The 23464-nt window shown below is 38.9% G+C and overlaps 1 protein-coding gene across 1 annotated transcript in view; it reads right to left on the bottom strand.

The window, feature by feature from the left end:
• Nucleotides 1-22895, bottom strand: part of cep128 (centrosomal protein 128) — a gene marked incomplete at both ends in the record, with an annotated part of 41036 nt that extends 18141 nt beyond the window's left edge. Inside the window, 17 exons of the mRNA XM_083898267.1 lie at nucleotides 2003-2158; nucleotides 3396-3560; nucleotides 5638-6057; nucleotides 6548-6736; nucleotides 10619-10804; nucleotides 11065-11136; nucleotides 12409-12539; nucleotides 13820-13940; nucleotides 14086-14160; nucleotides 15470-15556; nucleotides 17278-17400; nucleotides 17762-17834; nucleotides 18699-18790; nucleotides 18936-19054; nucleotides 19190-19322; nucleotides 21087-21173; nucleotides 22722-22895. Of these exons, the coding sequence (XP_083754393.1) occupies nucleotides 2003-2158; nucleotides 3396-3560; nucleotides 5638-6057; nucleotides 6548-6736; nucleotides 10619-10804; nucleotides 11065-11136; nucleotides 12409-12539; nucleotides 13820-13940; nucleotides 14086-14160; nucleotides 15470-15556; nucleotides 17278-17400; nucleotides 17762-17834; nucleotides 18699-18790; nucleotides 18936-19054; nucleotides 19190-19322; nucleotides 21087-21173; nucleotides 22722-22895 (2403 nt within the window). The remainder of the gene's footprint in view (nucleotides 1-2002; nucleotides 2159-3395; nucleotides 3561-5637; nucleotides 6058-6547; nucleotides 6737-10618; nucleotides 10805-11064; nucleotides 11137-12408; nucleotides 12540-13819; nucleotides 13941-14085; nucleotides 14161-15469; nucleotides 15557-17277; nucleotides 17401-17761; nucleotides 17835-18698; nucleotides 18791-18935; nucleotides 19055-19189; nucleotides 19323-21086; nucleotides 21174-22721) is intronic.
• Between the last annotated feature and the right edge of the window lie 569 nt (nucleotides 22896-23464).

Below are 23464 nucleotides of genomic sequence, written 5' to 3'. Positions count from 1 at the left end.
TCAGAAGTTGGTCACAAGTAAGAAGACGGGGGAAGCAGTGTTTCCCACAGCACTGATTCAATCTGTAGCGGTACACAAGTACACATGCAAACACACTGTATTTTGATCTCATTCACAACAGAGCCTGTGTCTACGGAGCAGAATAAAGCGTCAAGTGCAAACTACAATAGAAACTAAGATGACGTCTGGTTGTCTGCGAGGACGGCACAAAGGTTATGGGTGTTTTTGACGGCTCACAGGTGGCTGGGATTTCCCATGGTCTCAGAGTGTGACGAGACAGTGCTCTTAAAAGAACTGAGATCTTGTTTATCATTGCAATAAAAAAGCTGTCAAACATTTTTCCTTTCATTATGAAACTATGATGTTCCGCCAATGACAATTTCCCTGATTTAAAAAATAAAAAAATAATAATAATAATAATATTCTGTATATACTATGTTGACAACAACATACAATACATTTATAGTGTGCATCTCTTGTATTACATGTAGGGCTGTGTATTATCCCACAATTATTTTCATTGTAGGGCGATATAAATTACATATGTCAGTATTTATACACTGACCCTTTGATTGCCAACTGAAGCATCTTTTTACAGGTCTGACTGTAGATGTGTCTGTTGTCAAGTAATGGTATTAATGGTACAAACTATTAATGGTACAAACTCTGTGTACTCTGTCTTCAGCCCTTATGGCAAGGCACTGCTCCCAGTAAACTTTTCTTATAACTTTGAATTAGTGCGATAGATATTGTCCCACAACTTCTTGCTTTAATGCCTCCACAGAGAAATAAGAACGGAGAGTATCACAAGGTAATTGAAACCTAATATTTCCATCAACTGTTAATTATTTCACCCATAAGTCCAATCACTAGTTAGTTTGACTACTTTTCAACATGGCAGATTACAGATCAGGCTGGGCAGTGGCTCGCATGTCTGGCTATTGCACTGCTGGTCCAGATTGGGTAATCCATAACAGTAGATAAGAGCTGCCTGGGTTCATTAGCCTGGAACAGCAGAGGAAAACTAGCACCAAACAAGTTTGTTTAACAGGGTTTAGTACATATGTTTTTCAGTAGACAACATGCATAAAACATGTTTGTCAAAAAGCACTTCAGAAACGTGGTTGCATAATAGCTTTTTAAAGGTTTCTTTAACAAACACTAAGATTAAGATTTCTTTCTCAAGAGAGTAAACAAGAAATATTCATTACCAAACAACCACGCAATCATGTCAGACAACTTCAAAAAGACATAACTTGGAAAGATAGGGATGTTTGATACTCTACAGGATCTTAGTAAGATAATAGGATACTACTGGAGTTTTTCTTTTTACCCATCTGCACTTAAATTTATTATATTTTTGAGAGATGAACAGGGAAAAGCATGAAGGGCAGGAAGAAGATGAGTGCCTAAACTAAGCAGAAGGAAAATGTATCATCTGCATACAATATGAACTTTAAGGTACATATTAAAGATTGCCTGCATGGAGGAAGTATGGAAATAGTACATACATAGTGCTATATGCATTTGTAAATATTATTGTTATTTTAGCCAGGACTGACCGACCTATCTGAGCAAAAGGACCCCAAACCAAGAAGTGTTTTGTTAGCTCTTCTTTTTTCAAGTGGGCATTTGAAATAAAGTAAACGACAAATTGAAGCCAAGTGGAGATTTTAAGCTTTAGTTCTTTGGGCCACCAGAGATTTTCCATTCTCATCAACCCTACCATACACTGTGCAACTATGGGAAATCATTTCCAATGAGCATATTACTTTCCCAGAGGGAATCAACACAAGCTGAATTAAACAAGGAACTGCTTTAGAAAGTTGGATTTTCGGTCAGTCAACAAAGGACCAACTGAGGGAACAGTTTACTAATCTGAGGGAACAGTTTACAAATTTACAATTTTTATTTTTTCTACACCTGACCCTAGCAGGGATCCGTAGAATCATTCCAAACACTTCAATTTATGGGCAAAATGTAAAGTAATGAACTTAAATACCTGTAGTTTGTCTTCACCATCTCTAGCCAGACTGTGGCAGGCTGTATCGAGTTCCTCACCCATGGAAGTTAGGATTGCTTCTTGTTCTGCTTCCATCCGTAACAATTTCTTCTTCAGTTCTGATTCCGAAACGAGTCTCTGTTCACCTGACCTGACCTGTGGAAGGTGGCAAAGAGCTGACAAAGAGTATAGAAACATGTATTCACATCAGATTGTCTGTGGGTACATGAACTCACCCTGGGTTCTTTATGGCAAGTTCAAGTGAAATGTGATTAGTTTACTCCATAATAAACACATACATACAATTTTTGGCATCAACAAAACAAATTGGTTCCCCTCATACACCCACATGTAGTTCAGTTTCTTGCTATGGCCAGCACTGTCAATAGTTTCAGAATCTCTACCAAGACACAGTGGATCGATATGTCGGAGGCACAGGAACCAACCGATCAGTGCTGCTCAGGGAGCGTGGATCGTTATCCTGTCCCAGGGATAATAAACCACCCACGTTACATTAATAAGAGCCCCTTTTTCTCCATTCACCCGGTTTCAAATCAATACATGGATCCCCCCAAAGAGCCCCATACAACTTATCAGAGGCCTGTCAGAGAGGTACTCCATGGCTGTTGTAAAACACCTTTGAACGTATTGATAAGGGCCCTTTAAAATAGTGCTGATTTGGCACCAATTAACCTTTCGAAAACACTCGTAGGTTTTTATGATCGCTTGACCTTAACGGATATCCTAAATCTTAATGCCAGAATAGGAGGGAAGCAATGTCTTTTAAGGTTTGAATGTTTTTCTTGTTTGCTGTTGCAGACAAATCATTTGCTTTGTTCTGGTTCAAGCAAGAAAGAAAGATCTGCTCTGAGAGCACGTACCTCCACCCACACTTGAAACACAAATCTGATTTTTTTTTTTATTTGATGAGTTCTTTCTTGGGTCATTCAATACTCATTTTTTAAAGCAATTTAGAGTAATTCTGCTAACATACATACAGACCCAAAAATAGAAACTCCTTGGCAAAAGTGAAAAAAAAAAACTGATTCATGTGCTGTTTTTTTTACCATTTAAAACTGTTTCCTTTGAATGTCCTTGGACTTTTTTACGACACGCTTTCACTGATGACAGAGAAACAAAAACCTTCTTCAGCACACCGTGTAGAAATAATTAAAACGGATAACTAACACATAAATTGTTCGACTATGAACAAGGTGCTATATCACAGAAACAAAACAGACTCTGGTTTAGTCATATATTGCTTATCAGTAAGAATCAGTGTTTTTAAATAGTATAACTCTTGCCCACCCCACTTAACAATTAACTGAAGTGTTCTATAATTTGATATTAGTCACTTTGTTTAAAAACACAGCAGGGAGAAAAGAGGGCTTACTTTGTCATCCAGTTTCTGCTTGAGTAGATGGTACTTTCTCTGGAAAAGTGCATGTGCCTCCTCTTTTGTGCTCAGCTGCGTTGCCAGCTTATCACACTCATCCTTCATCCTGTCCAGCTTGATGCGGAGGACACCACAGAGCTCCTTGTCTGAAGCTGCATCTGCCTATGAGAAAACAGATGTGTTAAAGGCCATGATGCACAGGCAATAATCAGGACAGATGGTTTGTTTGCTCCACAAATATGGACTTAAACCTTGTTGCAGATTGTGGCTTTCCAAATCATAAAATATGCTGGGGAATTAAGAATTCTTTTACACTAATGCTACTGTAGATCATAAATATATCATTACAGATTTATCATGGGGTTTAACCATTTGTTTTCCCAAACATGTCTGACATAACATTGTGTGCTGCACAAACACAAAACAGTCAACATATGGGTCATAATGGGTCAAAAAATAGTCAAATGCCATTGTATCGCTAAAAAACAAGACCATAATGAATTCCTGCATAGGCAAAGTCAGTTCAGACATTAAAGCTTTCCGTCTACAATTATGGCATTTTCACACACAGCTAAAATTATAGTAAAGTGGAAGGAAGAACAATGATTGAGCACTAGGAGTATAAGTAGTGACACAAACAAAGAAAAAAACGGAAACTCAACTGAGACGAACAGATTGAAAATCCAAAATTAGAACTGGTGGGAGCCAGTAAGAAAGGCATTTCGGTGAGGTAGACAACAAAAGAGAAGATAAAGTGGACCAGAAATCAAAAGAGAGGGCAAGAAAATAAGAAAATGTTATGCTTTTTTTCTTGATGACTATATCAAAATCATAACAATATGCTTCTGGCTATGCTGTATAAATACTGGGCGGGAGACATCTGCAACAACTGTAGGCTAGTACTTAAAAACATTCCCTTGTCCTTACTGCACTCGCAAATGACACCATTACAATGAGCTATGTCAGATATTAATGCCATCCAGCACGGCTAATGGGCTAAACTCAAACCACATCGGAGACGTCTATGCCCCTTAAGAAACAATGTACCCATGAGGACTCATCATGGGGGTAGGGTGATGCTGGAGTGAATCAAGAGGAGTTCGCCATCTACACTATTGCCATGATGAGACTTCTGAGGCCTGATATTGGAGTTTTTAAATATTCACGCTTGGAGCTTTGGAAAGGCTGGGAGGATCCACAGGGCACCACACACCATTAAGAGCTCACCAATTCTCAATTCACTCGTACTCTCATGACAGCGCCATGGCCAATGGGGAGAACTACTCTAAATGAGAATTTTGTCTGAGTCTCGCTGAGACGGAAATATGCCAGATGTTTAGCGGCTAAAGCATGTTACCCTGTGCTGAACCTGAGGTGTGTGCCAGCAATACTCTACGTCAAATCGACTGAGGCACTCTGTGATCCATGCCCTGGTATGAAGAAATTAAATCTCTGGGTGGCTTATGACCTTGACTTCTTTGACAAAGTTAAGAGTGTATAGATGTAAAAGCTGTATCTGCCAAATGATCTTGAAATCATCACTGCTTTTTGAGCAATTATTTATTTATTTATCTATTTTTGAATATACACATGTTCACTGTTATACCAGTGGTTTGATGGCAATTTGTAATTCATTCTCATGACTGAACCCTACATATGTAGTTGCAGCCAGCAGCCAGTTACCTTAAAGGTCCACTGTGTAACATTTAGGAGTGTTTACTAGCAGGAATTGAATCTACTACCAAGTCTATTTTGGCTTTAAATTAAAAACAGAAGCATTAGAATAAGCATTTTATGTGCACTTTAGGCAGGGGCCCAGATTAGGAAGCTGTCATCTTGCACATACAAGCAGCCCATATGGACAAAAGTGTTTTTGTCTTTTGTAGCAAGGGCTTACAGTGCAAATGAAGAAAAATCCACATAATGATGCATAAACCAATAAAGGAGGAGACAACAGCAGAGAATGTCAAAGAGCGTCATTTCCTGACACACTTGGGAAAAGTAGGGCTAAGTGGAGGAGTCCTTTGTTTCTTGCTGCCTGCAGTCTCACCATCAGATGTCAATAATTTGAACACATTGAACCTTTAACATAAAGCTTAGAATCAGAGCTACACTGGCTTTGTTTAAATGCAACAATACACACATACAGTAAAAACCAAAGGGAGTATGTGCACACTGTTTTCTGGGACCATTTATGCATGTACACATATATATATAAACACTAATTAAAGAGACCTACTTGTACCTCCTTCAGATGCGCCTGTATTTCACGATCTTTCTTCACCCTGTTGTCTTCCATCAATGCCTTCAGGTTGTCTAGTTCCTTCTGATGCACCTCTCTCTCAAGCTGCAACTGTTGCCCCAGTGCTGCCCGCTCCTTCTGTGTCACTGTCAGCTTCATTTGTAAATCTGAAGCACCTTTCTGGAACTCCTTCCTGTAGCTCTCCTCCTCAGCTAACCGTTGAGCTAGCTGTGTGTGGGCTGCAGTCATCTGCTTGATGGCAGCCTGAAGCTCAGCCTGTGTGTCCTTCTCTCTTTGAGACCGACGGGTTTGGGTGTTGACTTGTTCCTCCAGCCTCTGGTTCTCTTCCCTTAGTCTGGCTTGGATGGTAGCCTGATGCCGAGATTCTTCCTCTAGAGCAGCTGAAGTCTCCCTTACCTAGGATTAAGTACAATTAGGATCTTATAAAAACTCTTTTAGGACACATTGCCTAAGATTTTTGTTACACATCTTTCTTTTCAGAACCTGAATCTGAACTATGCTAATTCATCTACAAAAGCTCAGCCATGTTCATTTTCGTTTGTATATGAATATTGATGTGAATGTAATTGACAAAAAAGGACAACAAATGCATATCTTGGCAGATATATATTTCAATAGGACTACTTCAGTGTTTGCGGACTCTTTTTAAAATGTTATCGTCATTACATAACATCCAGATAGTGTTGTTTATAGTTTTGGTGTGATTGATGATTTCTTTGAAAAGCTGATTAACTCGTCCTGAATCAATGAACGGGGTTCATGGGGTTTAAGAATACAAAATTCAGTAGAAATACATTGTTCATTGTAAATCCATGGTCTATGATCCTATACTTCCCTAGTGATATGAAAGGAAAAAAAATCTATTTCTGGATATTCATTCCCACACCTCCCGAATTTCCTGCTCCAGTGACAACTGCCGCTGGCGGCTCTCGGACAGTTCCACGTCCTTGCGATGGAGTTCTTCCTCGCGCTGGGCCAAGCGACCTAGGATTTCAGAGAGCTCCCTGCGGGCTGCCTCAATCTGCTGGCTCAGCGCCTTCAGTTGGGCCTGTGAGCTCTCCTTTTCCCTGGTTGCCTGGGGGGGGGGCAAGAGAAAGCACAAGAGTGGGGGAGAAGAGGAGTGAGAGGAAATGAAAAATGACAAATGAAGAGGAGGAGGAAGATGGTGTACAAAGAGGAGCTCTAACAATAATGATGAGAGGGAGAGAAAGAGTGACAGAGAGACAGAGGGAGAGGAACATATGCAGTACCAGCTCTTGCACTGATAGGAAAATGCTAGCACTCAGCTCCCTGATAAGGGACAATGGTCAGGTCTGTTCAAAGCAGATTGCTTCTAATACTCTGGCTTTGACTGGAATTTGCAAAGACTTTGCTGTAGCTCAGAACCTAATCATTTAATTGAGCACTTGATTCTCTCCCCTAATTCATTAAGGGGGCAGAAATGATTCTGTAATGAATTCATGTCACGTTGAGAATACCAGGTGGGAATCTGTCCGTCTGTCTCTCTGTGAGGCGCGAGACTGCTGACTGTGACTTTGGAGGTGACTCACTCGGTTCAAATGGGATGGAAATCACTGGGAGGTGACTTTCCAGCAAACCATCATAGTCAGCCATTAATTATTCAAATAAAGCACAGCTGCTGTAACATAGCAGGTGAGGGTACTCGTACTACTTGACTTCATGTTTGGACGAATACATTATTTAAGGGTTTTAATCTGACTTTGATATAAATCCCACATTCTGCATGCTATTAAGACAACTGTGAATTCATACTAAAAGAGAAAGGCACAGCTATGCATCCTCTTTGCTTTGTTTAGGATGAAAAGCAACATTAATAAAAACTGTGATAACAATTGTCACAGTATTAACACATAATGACATTTTCAAGTGAGTTCAGTCGGTCTGAATAGCATCGTCCCTATTTGAAACAGTCCAGTTTTCTTCCCTTCATCATGAGAGGGCTGCATGTACCATACAATGTAGACAAGAAATACATTCATATAATGTGTTCCAGAGCAGTATAGAGGATACTGGGTTTGCTCATTTCCAAGTCCATTTCAGCTATAAAAGGTAATCAAGGCCTTGGAGCAGAGAAACGGAAAAAAATCTGTATTTCCCCAGTGATGTTCAAGCTTTGTATTTTTTTATTTCTCTGAAATAACATCATGAGATCTAAGCTTCTATGGTATGGCAAAAATCTTACTACTAAAAAAAACCCTAAAGCATAGCTACACAGAGCTGCAAAAACGTGAATTGCAGCAACCTGACTTCTATATCCTCTGATGCACTCTGACATCAGTGTTTTTTTCCCCCCCCAAACTACAGGGAGAGTTTGGCTGCCATGAATTTTACTTTTTCCTCACCTCCTGAGGTGGCACTGGACATTTCTCTGCTACTGGGGTTGGGAAATGCATTCCAGTACAAACTTTATTGATTACTTCACTTTTTAGAACGTGCTGTCAAAGTCAAAGCAGTCAAGCGCGAGCCAGAGACCACTGCTAAGAAAATGCAGTATAGCGAGTGTGAAGCTCAATTGTTGTTAAAAGTGCAGCCAGGTGACTCGCTGCCAGAACATTTGAGACAGAGCTGCCTGATGTTGACGAGTAGTTAAGTGGACTCACATTTGTGCTGCAGTTGCTCAACAGTGTCAACTTATACACAGTCAATAACTTGTACTGGATTCTGTTGATGCTGCAAAAACCCAAAGAGAATTTCTAAAACTTTCAACAGGAGAAGGAAAGCATCTGATGACTAAGAGGATTTGATTGGCAATTCTGTGATGGTTCAGATCCAGCCAGTGTATAATAATAATCACAGTTATGCATGACCAGTATCAAATGTTTATGTTTTTATAATGTGTATTTGATACACTGTTTGTTGTACATTAGAGATGGGCAGCCGCCAGTGTGTCCTTGCCACACAGTCTAATTTTATTGTTCCTGCTTTTTTTTTCTGTATAGAGCTCATCCAATCCTTTTCAGCACCATGGACAGCGCAGGATCATCAGCGCTAAGCAAGTAGTCTAAAAATATAATATACTGGGAAAGTAATTATCCGACACACCTGACCTCAGTAGAGCTGTAGCCACCTTTATTTAACTTCCTGACATATACCCCTGACTATTGTTTTATTAGGATCCTACACTTCCCACAACGCAATTCAATACCATTTCTGATATCCCTCTGCCTCCTGTTTTCAAACCCCATACCTTCAGACTGTAAAACAAATTTCCCGTTTAAAAAGGTGTCCGGTTCAAGCTAAAATAACAGGTGTGGGAATCACAGTAATCACAGACTATGATGCGATCACAATATGTTGCTCATGAATTGATTCTGTGATACCGGATATGTTGTAAGACAATCATCCACAAAACATCAGGCTATCTGTGTAAGCGAAGGAGAAAAGTTACCACCAAAAAAGCAAAGAGCAGGAGCTGTATATTGATGTATTATGTATTCACTGCATTGTGGCGTTCATTTCACGGAACTGGACAACTGAGATGAAACGTGCTCTACCAAGTTCATAGATTCACTATACCACACACATGCTCATACCATGTGTTACATCTTTCCATTGTAAAAAACAAACTACAAATGAACAAAAGTCACAAGAGATATGTGGTTAAAATGTCTCGAGAAAGTACCTAACTATGACTTAGTCTGTGAAAATGATGTTTACAGAAACTCAAAGTTAAAGTAATGCATAAATGCACAGCGATGCAATGGCTGAATGGTTAGAATCATTAATTGTTTATCCATCTGCAGCAACCTTGTGTTGTTTGGCTCTTTCACTGCAGCAAGCACATTCAGGCAAAGGCAAAAACTATCCAATGAAGTGCTTTAAAAGTCCAACTAACCAGTTTTGTGTGAAACTGGGCACATTTCAGAACTTCTACTTACTAACAATCAATGTATGAGCAAAGGTCTTTGCTAATAAGTGATAATGACAAAAACAGTGGACTATGCAGGTTCATTGCCGTGCTCATGCACTTTTATGAGAGAGAATTCTTGCAGACTGAGTTTTCTTTATTGTTTTTGTTTGTCCCATCACTCTTGTAAAATCTGAAGTGGTCCAACACTTATGACTAAGCCTTCTCCCGCTAGGGACACAAATGTTTATAGATTTTGAGGAGAAACCACAGTTTTATGATTATAATGAATTGTTATTTTCTAACACTACTCCAGAGTGAATTACATAATATTTTGGAAAGTGTTGGCTGGTATGCTTCCAAAAAAAACCAAAAAAAACACAACAACTCTTGAATCAATGCTACTACACTGACTGCAGATGGCAGGTTTATGATTGATTCAATACTGTGCCTGCTCAGTGTTTCATTTAGCAACTTGGGCCATTGTTTAGCTAATGCTGCAACAAGTGTTAACCGTGTCATTCTGTGGCTACGTAATTCACTCTCCGTTTTGAGAGTGTGTAACCTGAAACACATGGTGGAGCTGAGCCTTGACAGCTGAACTGTGTTTTTTTTTTGTTTTTTTTAACCACAGTTGATTGAGAAATCGATTAATAGTTGCATCCCTAGTCCCCACCTACATGTTTTAACATAAATACTAACATTTAATAAAAAATCTATCACAAAAGAAAGTATTACAAAATATTCCAGTTCATTACATCAGGGTTGTTTTAAAGTCTGAAAGAGTTTACCTAAATGTTCCAAATGTCAGAAGTATTAATAGTTAAAATTTAGAGCAAACAATGGGAAATAATTAATGCACTTCACTCCTTTATATAATATGCAGCAAAATGTCATATATCTTTTATCTTGGTATTATAATCATATCTTTTTACAAAGTAGAATAGGTCACATCAGACTTCCAGTGAGCTGCTAAGATGGATTTTTTTTCCCACAGTAAAAACTGAGATCAGCAGTTAGCAGCAGTTATACAGACACTACTGCTGGCTATGGTGTCAAAACCACTGTAATGAATGCATCTCAACTAACCTGCGAGGCCTTGTCAGTATGGAACTGAACCTGGGCCTTTGCCTCCTCCAGCTCCTTTTGCATTCTCTTGCACTTTGCCCTCCACTGGCGCACAGCCTCCTGGGCCCTGGTCTTCAATTCATCTCTGCTCCTTGCACTCTCCTGCAGTAATGCCTCCATGTCCCTCCTCTCCGTCTGCCCCCGGCTCTGGAAGGAATGACTGAACGTATGAATAAGACGTATATTCATTTTTTATAATGAGAATCAAACGTTTTAATGATGGGGGTGGATCTTAAATGTCGTACCCTGAAAGACCTCATTAATTGCAACTTAAGTTTTTCAGTTCTTTAAAATTGTAATTGTGGGACATTGAGCCACAGAGTGCAGCATAATTCAAATTATTTCCAGGAAAAAGAACTATCTATTAAATCACCAATGTCTTGCTGAAACAGTGACAAAAATAATACCTGTATCTCCCTTAACTGTTCCAGCATTCGTAGCTGCTGTTGCTCCCGTCGCGCCAGGTCTGATGATAATTCCTGGTGCACAGAAAAGAGAAAGGTCAAGGTTATGTGCATGTACTTGTATTAGCACAATGGCTTATGGGTGGGGAAAAAAATCAGAAGGGAGAGAAAAGGGGACACATGGGTTTGGAGGAATGGGTTTCGGACAATAGTAGAAGAGACAGCAGAAGATAAAAAAAAAAAAAAAGGTATGATCGATTTTAAGAAAAGATAAACAGTATGGTTGCGTTATAGCGAGCAATAAGAAGAGAGCAGACAAAGACTAAAAGGTCAAAGAAGGTTGAGACTGTGTTTACATTCTGCTAACAATTGGATTATCTACCACGATGAAGTGAAGTCTGAGAGGAGAGCTGCACTGGATTAGCTTCATATCCACAAGAAAGTCACTTTGAAGTTTTGAGTTTGATTGAAGTCTAAAGTAAGGGTGAATAAGGTTACCATGGTACCATTATGGTATGATACTGAATAAGACTGTCAGTTAGGAATAATTAGTAAAAGCCTGATTAGTCATAGACCTATTAAGCTGTATATAAATTCAGTCACTGAGAAATTTTATCTTTCCACTCATTCTCCTCATTATACTACATTTATTTTCAATACCATTAAAATGAAAGATTTCAGACAACTATTATCAACCAGACATAATAACCATATGACAACCCTCCCGGTGATACATGCCAAGACCCACTTCATCTTTTAACACCTACATAACAATAGGGGAAATGTGGGAGTTTTAACACATTTTCAGTGAAACATTAGAGATTAGATGAGTGTGCCCAGGTTTCAAGTTTAGTGATTCCTCCTAACTTGACACTGATACCCAACCGTAGCCTTGAATGGCCCAGCTCGGCAGGGGAAGTGTTGTTTTATTTTTAGGGATAAAGGACTGCCAGTTGTCTTGTGATCTCTGATTCTAACTGTCACTTCATCTGACAATTTTCAAGTGGCAGGGATTTGGTGGTGGATGCAGCCACGGATGAATGGCGCCCTACCAACTGAAACAATCCTGCTCAGTGTGGGAATGCCACTCTTGGGCAAAGTCAAAAGCATGCTTGTGGTGCATTCATTTGCACTTCAGTTGAGAGACCCTAAATGTTTCCCATTTAATCAACATTGCAAAGACAGGCAAATGAATGGGTGAGGAGAAAACATACACAACTAAATGAAGTGACAACAAGCGCTAAAACCGCCATACAAATAAAATGTATGAATATTAAATAAAAATAATACGACATAACAAATAATTAAATTACACCATTTCTCTCTCTCAGACACACACACACACACCTCCACCTGAAAGCCGAGTTTGACCCGTTCCTTTTCTTTGCGCTCCAATGCCCTCTTCATTTCCTCAACCTCACCGACAACAGAGGCTTTGCACAGTTGGATTCGCAGCTCCGCCACTTCTTTTTCTAGGTCTAAACGATCAAACACATGTAGATACGCATACACACAAACACATACAAACACAGAAGCAGGTTGATGTTGAAAACTGATCACTGTTGGTGGATACATCAATAGAAAACATTTTATGTTGGTTTTGCGAAGACTGCAGTTCATCGTGTAATTAGCGCATGTCACCACAGTCAACCATATTATGCAGCCGTAGGTTAAGCCCAAATTTTAATAACTGCATCAGAATTGGTTCACTATGGTCACAAAAATGTGACTCAAGCCACAATCTAACAGAGTGGACATCCTTTTTCCTATCCGTGAGCCTGCCATCTTCAAGCAAAAGAAAGCCTGTTTGCAACCCTGCAGCAGGACTGAAGACAGTGTGCGGTTTTACCCATGCACGGTTTCCAGGAGCATATTGAAATGGATTTATTTGTAAAATAAGCACAAACATGTCAGTGCATCTGCCCCATGGTAACAACAACCTGGAGGAAATATTGAGCATCTTAAAAATAAATCAAGCCCAGGCAACATTTTTCGAGTAAAGATGAATATTTAAGCAGATCTGAATTTTGAATCATCTTCTCCTTATGCCCCTGAATTTTACTGGGCCCTTCTTTAATATTTTGGAGGCTTACATGCATTGTTCATGGTCAGTCAGTTCACTTGAGGTTGACTAAGACCTTATATATGTGAACAGAATATAAATTTAGTGAAAGTTGAATTCAATTGCATTTGTACAACAGTGATTCATAACATATGTTATATCAATGGAAATATAATATATTTCCCTGACTAAATACAAAAATATTTTCCTTATATTATAAGGGAAATATTTTGTATGATATTCAGAGGACCAATCTATTTGCAATCTATATGAGATAAACACATCCCATCAAACAGTCCATAATGCCTATTGATTCACTTTACGACTTGAGAGACAGTTATTTTCAGGCCAACTAATGTCCTAAAAGCAATATCTTTACAAAAAATGTAAAGCACAGGGAGATTAACACTTTTCTCACCAGCACTTACAGTACATGTCCTTTCACTGTTGTTATCCTTGCTAGCCCTTTATCTGATCTCAGGGCTCTCCCTTAAAGTCCTGCATTTACTCTTTTATTACAGGTATTTTGATTAAATAACAAATATAATAACACAATAACAAAGATAACAAATAATAACAAAGATAACCAGATATCTTAACACGCAGTTGTCCATTTTACCTACAGTACATCCCACTCATTTCTGTCATGTTTATATTCCTTTCCTTAACTCTCGAGTCCATATGTAAATTCAGTACCTTGCCCTCTTAGTCCACCTCTTCCCTCGTGAGCAGTAGCCTTGGAAGTTTCAAGCCGGGCCCTCTGAAGCTCAGTGTTATCATTCCTTGTCCTCAGTAGTTCACCACGCATGTCCTCCACCTCAAGATCACACAGAGAATCACGTATGACTGTCTGACAACTAAAACAACAACATAGATCTTTTCTGAAAATTCTCTTTGTAGCTCCTTACAGAGGTTTACTGAATGTCTTTATTTACAATCAGGTGCAGTACCCACAAACAAACCTGCTGAACTAGTGACTCTCTGCTGTCTTCTGACTGATCTAAAAGCCTGCGAGCTCTCTCCAGATCCTGCTCCATCTGAGGAGACAACAGGAAGGTCAGAAAACACAACAATAGACACATACATAAGAGGCAAGCATTAAATTCTGGTGGAGTCAGCAGGATTGATGTCTTAAAATACTTAGAATAAAAAAATAGAATGAAGAACATTTATATTATATTATGTGTAAAGCATTTATGAACTAGGTGTTTAGGATATACACAATTTAAAGGATAAATATACAGCGTTCAGGAAGATATCAAGAAACAAAATGACCTTAGTGTGAGGGTGAAGTCACACTCCTTCTCTGTGTCTAGTTATTATGGTTTCTTTTTTGGGAGCCAGTTAGGCAGTTGCATTTGAGCACCACAGAAAACGTCACACTCTGTATGTACAACACTGTGATAGCGAGTGCACAACTTTCACTTGGTCGTAACAAGAGACACAGTGAGTAACGAGTCGCTTGGAAGCGGCAGTAAGTAGGTCAGTGTCAGCTGAAGGCAACACTCCAGATTTACATCCACAAAAAGCTTGTTAAATGACTTAAAGGGTTAATAATGGCATGGCAGTTCCATGATATAAAAAGAGCTACAAAGTGACTAGATGTAGGCCCTTCTCCTCCTCGACATGTAAGTATCATGATGAATACAGTAAATTTTCATTCATAACTGTTTTCCTTGGTAAAAAAGGCACAATAGCTAACTAGCAGTAGCTGTCACAATCACTTTTAATTTGGTCTGACACATCTGCTCAAGTGCAACAACTAATGGCTCTCAAGTATTGCATATTGGACCACTGGTTAAAGCCAAATTATCGGTATGAAAGAACGAAATTAATTTAATGTAATTTCCAAATGATAGAACCTATATGTCTATAGTTATTTATGTATCACAAACAGTTTTTAGTCTAATAAACAATTATTTTAAAGCTCTTTTAAAGGTTATTTGAATGGTGCGTCTTTCATCTGAAAATGGGCTCTGTCAAGCAATACTATCAGACCTGGCTGAGGGAGTGTGTGTATACAGCGGCAGAGCAAAGGAGGGTAAGTATTTATCCCATCAAACTGCAGTACAGTACAGTATAGTACGCAGTACAGTACAATTCACTTCTGAAACTTTTTGTGGAGGCTCTTAACGAGCACAATGTTGCTGTTGTCTCTGTCTGTCTAAACATAAAACACATCACTTCCTGTGCGCAACTCAAGGGAATGTTGCCAGGTGGCAGAAGATCTAAACATCACAACCCTGACAAACACAGAGTGACTCATGTGGAGCTTACTCAGAATTGTGTGAAGTCATCGCACAATGGTTTGAATGAATGAATGAATGAATGAACTAATCAAATTACCTTGGACTTCTCTTTTTCTGCTTTCAATAACCTGGCTGTCATGGCCTCGTCTCTCTCATGTGCTTGGACTTGGCGTCTCCCTAAAGTCTATAAAACACAAGCAAAAAAACCAGCAACAAAGGATACAGCATTCATTATTATGTGCTCACACATGTACGAGCACTGTAAGGATGCAACATCGGAGGTGCTTTTGCATCACAGTATACCCCGTCTCCTCTTCCTGGAACCTGAAACTGGCATCATGGTTTGATTTGTACATGAGCTTAGATCCCACTCAATCCAACTGATTCTGAGCAGGCTGTGGTGATGAATTGCCGGCTGCTAGCAATAACAGCTACCCAAGTGACTCATCATCTATTTGATTCACATCACAGCGGGTCCATCGGTGGGGAATAAATGTGCCCTCTGCTCTCCCTCCTCTCTTGCTCTTTAGTAGTAAAAGAGATTATTTTCCTCTTCATTTCCTCATGCTTGTTTATTTACCCTTAATTTTTGGACAAATGCATTATTTCCCATCACCCCAGGCCCTGCTGGTGTCCCATTAGAGCACTACAGAGGAGTGGGATGCAAATGAATTGGTAGCTACCATCATTGCACAGTGTGTTGAAAAGTCTATCTGGAGAGGGTTATCAATCTGGGCAAAGCTCCACAGTGCCCCTCTGTGGTCTAAAGATAAACTGCAGCAGACATGATTGATTAAAAGAGACCGATGCCAAGACACTGATTAGCTTATAAAACACTGTCCTCCACTCAAGTAATCCAGAAATAAATATTTAGTTGTTAAAAATGAACAAACATTATGCTGATGATACATAATGTGAATCACTCTTGTAACTAAATTGAAAAACGAAATGTATGCGAGCAATAATACAAGCCAATGTGTTCCAAACTGACAGATGTGCATCTCTCAATGAGTCTACGTCACTAGAGAGCAACCAGTGAAAGAGCTCTCATTTATTAATGCTTTTAGCCACATATGTGCCTAAAATGAAAAAAAGAAAAAGAAAAAGGAAAATCACACAATGAATGCCCAGCAACCATTTGAACTGCATCACAACAATTCCCTAGAAGTACTTTATAGTCTCCCGACTGAAGTCAGTGAAACAGCAGTTTGCTGTAACTGTTAAGAATATTAATAAGAATAACTATTAAATCCCTTATTTTGTGTTGATTAAATCAAAGTAAAATGTCACGTCCATCAAAGCTAAATTAATTTACTGAAAGTTTTTAATAATACTGAGCATGACTATTAATTATAAATGTAATGATTTCATAACAGTGGAATCTTCTTCGAGTCAGTCTCACGCCTGTGGAATGACCTTCATGAGACAAAATGCACTCCATCTTTGAAAACAAAAACTAAATCAATACTGCTTCATAATTGATATTTTCATTTTGAAATCAACTTACTGATGGTACTTTGCTGCTGGAAACTTGAATTTCCCTAAAAAACTAATTAACTGACACTAATTCTTTTTTGGAAACAGTACCAGCATCATTAAAAAAAAAATCCTGCTCTGTTGGTTGTCACTGAAGTGTATTGCATGCTTTCTTCTTGTGTTCTCTTTTGCTGGGTGTATGTGTGAATTACATGTCCTGGGTACTTACTGAACCATTATATTGCATTCATTTGTGATATTATGGCCATCCCTTGCGTATTTGATGCCATTTAATGTCCACTGAATGTATGTGTCTTCATATTGTTTATTGATTGATTTTATTTCTGAATGTGAGAGAACTTGCGTGTGTCGACAGGGAGGTGTGGGATGCAGGGATCTCTGTCGACGAGTGGTGGCAAAGAGTGTTACCTCCTGCAGCTCGTCAGACAAGGCCACCCGCTGCTCAGGCCTTCTTTCTCGCTCCACGCTCCTCTGCTCGCTGTGCATCTCTCTCTCGAGCTCCTGCAGACGCCGCTCCACGCGAGACGACACCTGCAGATAGTCAGATGGAGGATGCCTCAAGTCACACAAACATCAGTGGTGTGGTAATGGCACCAGTATATGATAAATGAGACTACAGAAAATGAAAAGCGTGGGTGACAAAGATATATTTAAGAACCATATGCAAAAATCCCTGGGTCTCATCGGGAAGCAACACATCCACCTGTGTGAGTTATTGTCAAGAAGATAAATAAAATAAAATATTTAACATGTTTGCTGTCATTTGAGTGACATAATTGTTAGAGGTGAGGGTCAGTGAGGATCCATGACGAGATATCTTTAAATTTCACACAGTGTCCACCTTTCTTGACACACTGCCAAAAATAAATTTGCAATGAAATACACAACTCACCGTGTCTTGTCTTTGGGAAGTAGCCGCATGCCCTGTGAGCCTCTCCATTGCTCGTCTGGTGTCAATATCAGACCTATGAGAAATAAACCATTCAGCAGCCTGAAGATATTCACACAGCAGTTCTCAGCGGTTTTGAAAAATCCTATTCCAAGACATCAGAATGCAAAAGCAACTAAAAATAATCATGTGGCTTCAAACGTTGTAATATGGTCTTGTCAGCAGCCCTAGGACATGGAGCCTTTTTTAATATATTAAAAATGTCAAATATTAAGGCATGTTCCGAGAAAGTGTTTTTTGCTGTTGGATCGCTTTAAGTTTCCTGAGATACTTTTATTATTTCCTCATAAATAACATATCAAGAAAATCTGAAATCCATGCATTTCTTTTCAAAGCTCAAGCAAAACCTATTTACAAACAGTGGATATGGAAAAGTACAATATGAGATCCATAACCTGCACTGCTCCAAACCTGAGGCAAGACATTGAGTTGGTGTGCAAAATAATGCAGAATACTGTTTTAACTGGGAAGATGCTGCATAAGAGTCTACTTGTACTATGTGATTTATTCTAAATCAGTATGTACTAAATTAGTAAGCCTTATCTTTACCCAAACTGTTAGTAATTGGCAATTTAAAACAGGCAGACAGAAATGTAATTTAGCGTTTAATTCTAATAAGATAATAATGGAAAAGTAGTCTTACAAACACTAATTTATCCACTTAAAATGCAAAATAAATATAAAAAGAGATATATTTTCATTATGGCGGCATCTAAACAAAATAATTAACTTCTATCATTTTATTCTGTTGCCAAGAGACTGTTTTCTGGAACACGACTGCAAAATCAGTTTGTGTCACTTTTATTCAGTCCTTAAAACCCCCTAAAGATTAATAAAAAATAAAAAAAAGCAGGTGACTGATGCTCAGGCTCTCAGATACCTATTCCTGTTGAGGACTTCTTTGTCCAAGTCATCAGAGAGCCTCTGCTGGTCACAACGAAGATCCCTCAATGACTGGTGCAAAGAATGGATCTGTTTAAGACAGAGCCACAGGTATACAGTAAATACAAAATATAGGACATACACAACACTTATCAAAGCTCTGTACAACATGTCAACTTTCTGAAATTTCGAGAAAGTTACATGTGGTTAATGGTTGCTGTGTTGCATCACTTACATCTTCTTCTGCCATGCTGACATCGTTGAAGCGAACACCGACAGACTGTGACCTCCGCCTCCTTGTGGCAGTGCCAGTGTAGTCCTTCAGTGGAGATGTAGGGTAGAAACGGTGGCCTTCTTCAATTATAGACAAACAGGGGTTACAATAAATCAAATCGGGTACCAGAGCTTCTGAATGCTGGTGGACACACAACCAAACACAACAGATCAAACTTCACTACAGTGAGCAAAAGCCTTTTTGTGTCACTATACCTGACCCAGAGCCAGCCTCCAGCTCACTGGTATGCAGGGTGGAGGCTGAAGCAGAAGCACTCTGAGCACCATTGGATCTGCTCAGCCTCTGTGTTTGCAGCTGACTGATTGACTCCTCCAAGTTTTCTCTGAGCTAGTGCAGGAAATAAAATTATGAATTAACCAAGAAAACAGAAAATAAAATGCAGCTCCTGAATAAAATAACACCCCTGCAGATGAGGACTGGGGGGTAAGAAATAAACAAAAACTGCATAGTGAATAAACAACATGATAATTAACTGTAAGTTCCCTTGTTAAAATAGTATTTTGAGCAGAATTTTTTTTAGAATTAATCATCATATTTTATGAGACGTACTGCTCTAAGCAAAAAGTGCATTCATGCAAAACACACACTGCACATTTTTCATGGCTGAAGTTTGTGCACAACTACAGGAAGTGAGATAGCAAAAAAGTCAGAGTGCAAAAGATATATAATAGGGCTGTAACGATACACAAACTCACATTTCGATTTGTATCATGATTTTTGACCCACGATTAGATACATTCCACAATTTAAAAAACATTTTATTTAAACAACATTTAATTACATAACAACTAAATGTAACATTTATTATTATTCATTATTATATAACAATATTTTGGAACACTGTGAACAGATTTGAACATAAATAAATAAATAACCAAAGATTTCTCTCTTTTCTGTAACAAAATAATACTTGTGTCGAAAAATACAAAGTAAATGATCAATCAAAATGGGATTTGTCCCCAAAGCATGCTGGGAAGTGTGGTTCTTCATGAGAAGCAGTTTTGTTCCGGTGGAAATAACTTGTTTTGATAAACAGCAAAAGTAAGACAACATTTCTGCTTGTATTTCTTGAAAGTCAGTTATTTTGCTCTTATTTTGGGGCTGTGAATCTTGGTCGTAGAGTGATAAAAATGGTACCGATGGAATCTGTTTGTTCTCCGCTGTCCAGGTGACATGTGTTTTTGTTTACATAATCACGCTGACGCTCCGGTGCCGCTTTTCAATGTGTGCGCTGTAACAGGTTTTTTCCGCTCCTGCGGGTTTGATCCATCTGTGTTTTAACTGTGTTTGGGGAGCGTATAGCTATATGAGCTTTTAGCTGAGTTTCTGACCTTTCTGTGGGTATGCAGCATGTCTGTGTCTGTTAAAGTCAGACAGTTTATGACGCTTTTGTCGCTGCGTCTGACGCTGCCCCGGTAGCGGGGACATAAGTGAAGAAGAGATTAACGCGATTAAAAAAAATAAGAGGTTAATGATGACTGTAATTAATTAATCACAATTAAAGCGATAATTTGACACCCCTAATAAAAATAAGTTTGGTAGCACTAACAGCTCATATCATGTGGCTGACTGGAAAAATAACTGAGAATTAGAAAGGGCGTTTCGCGATTCTGTTTTCTCACGCCACAAGACAGGTTCGTGGCTCTGAGTATCGCGATTTCGATACGCATATCGTTACAGCCCTAATATATACATATATATACATATATGAAATATAAATACAAATAAAAACAGTAACTTGTTTTTATTTTGCTCAAAGTAAGTTCATGTTATATTGAATTTAATGTACAGTAATACACCCTTTTGTAATTCAAAATACAATCGTTCTGGTTTTTGTGTTGATAATACTGCCTGTGAACTGAATATACTCACTTTTAAATCTGTTTAAATGAATAAAATATTATATAAATATTTAGTTAATATAAACAGATAAAAGTGAGTATATTCAGTTCACAGGCATTTAAACATTTTACAGTGCACTGACAACAAGCATTTGAAGCATTTCTGGCATCTTAACATGGGTGCATGTGCAGTGACAAAAGCAGCATCAAACCATCTATAAATACATAGATAATAGAGCGGGTGTCTCACCAGTGCCATGGCCTCAGCCTGATCATCTGTGTGGTCCCTGTACTGCCCCAGCATCCGGTCTACTTTAGTCAAGTTTCTACTCGTGTCCTGTCAGAAAAAACAGCTACTGATTAACAAATATTAAAGGAAAATCACAAAAGATATATACATGTGGCATATACTGCTTGAAATGCAATAAATGTAGATTGTTCTTGGTGCTAGTTTTGTTTGGCCAAGAACCTTCCATAAAAGGTAGATACTTGCTTTTAGAACACTTACTTTACTTAAATCACTGTCATACTGCAACACCATCATACCCCAACTACTTAAAGGGGCAGAGAAATGAATAGAGAATTGGTTTGAAAATTGCAATGAGACACATTGTAGCTGGATTTAAATTATGTTTGCATTTGTTTAAAGGTGTAAGGGAGGATTTATACACATAAATTGAATATGATACCCATAAGTATGTTTATACTAGTGTACACTTAATAAATACAAAACTGTCTGGTTTTGTACCCTTTTCTATGTGCCTGTATCAGTGTTTGTTGCATGAAGGTGGCTGCCATGTTTGTACAGCACCGTGAGCAGACAATCCAGTTACAGCAAGCATTTCACATTTTGAAGTGGAACCTTACATGGCAAGAATGGCATCCTTGATGGTATGTGAAGGCCACTGTAGTTGTGCTTGAAAATGGAAGTGGTGAGTGGAGGATTCCTCCGTTTGTGACAATCGAGCCTCACTATTGGACGTCACAAATTCTTACTGAAGCTTTAAAATTGTACTTGTTTTCAGAATTGTATTTGCATCAACAATCCAGGTAGTAGGGATGTGTTGTATAGAGAAGAGAACATTTTTATTTATTTATATTACTACTTTTTAGGTCTCAGGATAAACACAGTGTAAATGGAGCAAAGAACATTTTGCTAAATTATATTAATTAAATGTTTTTAGTGTGCCATAAAAATGTTTGTTTTGTTCAATAAACCCAAAGCAATAAAACATTAACAATATATAATTAAAGCTGCAGTGCAGAAGCCTCTATCGCTCCCAGTGGACCTTTGAGTAATTACCAAAACAGTGGTGTTTTCCTAAATTTCTGAGAGAGATAAGTAGGTTATGTGTTGCATATATGTTTATTAATACATCTTTGCTGTCCAGACTACAAACTTGGAACTGTGTGGTGAAGAAATCAGCAGCATTTGGTTAAGTGGAACCTTGATGTGTTGGCTGAGCATGCATTTGAACATTCTGCTATATTTGTGACAGTAGAATTCTTTCCTGAAACTTTTCATGGATGCTTAATGGTATTATTACTGAGAGAGACTCACATGGAACTGCTTCTTAATCAGCATTGTGTGATGATTTGAATGTAACAGTTATGCAAGTAATCCACTACAATGTATTTGTTTATGTATATATCACAGAGCCATTCAAATATTCAACAAGAGTATTGCATATTTTCTCAATATCATGGAGTCCAGGTTATAACTGTATAGGGAAGCTAATGTACTCATAATGTTGTGGCACAGCCAGAATACATGACTTATGAATACATGACTTAGTGTAGAATACAATACACCGATAGCTCTTTTGAGTATGTTTAAGAAGATTCATTTTGTGGATGCAGACGCATGTGTCGGATGAATGAGTACCTCTAAAGTGTTCGCCAGGGTGTCGATCTTCTCGGAGATGTCTGCAGCTTGCTCACCGCCTCCGCTCCCACTGGCTCTTCCCCTGTCCCGGGCAGGTCTGCGGTGGGCTTCACGCCCCCGGTGCCTGTGTCCACGCGTCCTATCGTACGAATCCGAGCCGCTGGATGTGTCCATAGTTTGTGTCAGGTTGGTGGGAGTAGTGACAACAAAAGACCGATTGGGCAAAAATGACGACAAGGGTCGTGTCCTCGCTTCGTCGACGCAGGACGTTAACTGTGTACTAATCAGATTAACAAACGGGGTGGAACAGTTTTCATCTTTTTTTTAACAATACATACACGTATCATAGCAAACTGGCATATGAGCTCCCCCATCATCGAATTAACAAGCACTAGAGGCAAAAGCAAACGTTCTCATGAGGAAAGCACTGTCCTGGGTTGCACTGACTCCTTCCCAATCTATCACAGCCGTGGACATTGTTGAGAGTGATGCTTCTCCTGGCTAGCAACAAGTGGCAACTACTGTGAAGCTAACACAACGCTAGCCAACTCATTTAGGGCTAAAATAGCACCGTGAAGCTACAGGACAACACGTAATGAAACGGAGGAAATACTTGCATGCGTTATAAATGCTTAAAAAAGAAGATATCGCGAGTGTTAGCTCAAAGAAAAAGGAAGCATCAGCTTCTCCGTACTATGGCAACTTGAACTAGCCGCGTCTGAACAGGAATCACAACAGACCAC

This window comes from Microchirus variegatus, assembly GCF_963457635.1.
Source record: "Microchirus variegatus genome assembly, chromosome: 12".
NCBI classification, from domain to species: domain Eukaryota; kingdom Metazoa; phylum Chordata; class Actinopteri; order Pleuronectiformes; family Soleidae; genus Microchirus; species Microchirus variegatus.
Note: the sequence above shows the minus strand (reverse complement) of the source record. Positions and strands in the feature narration are given on the sequence as shown.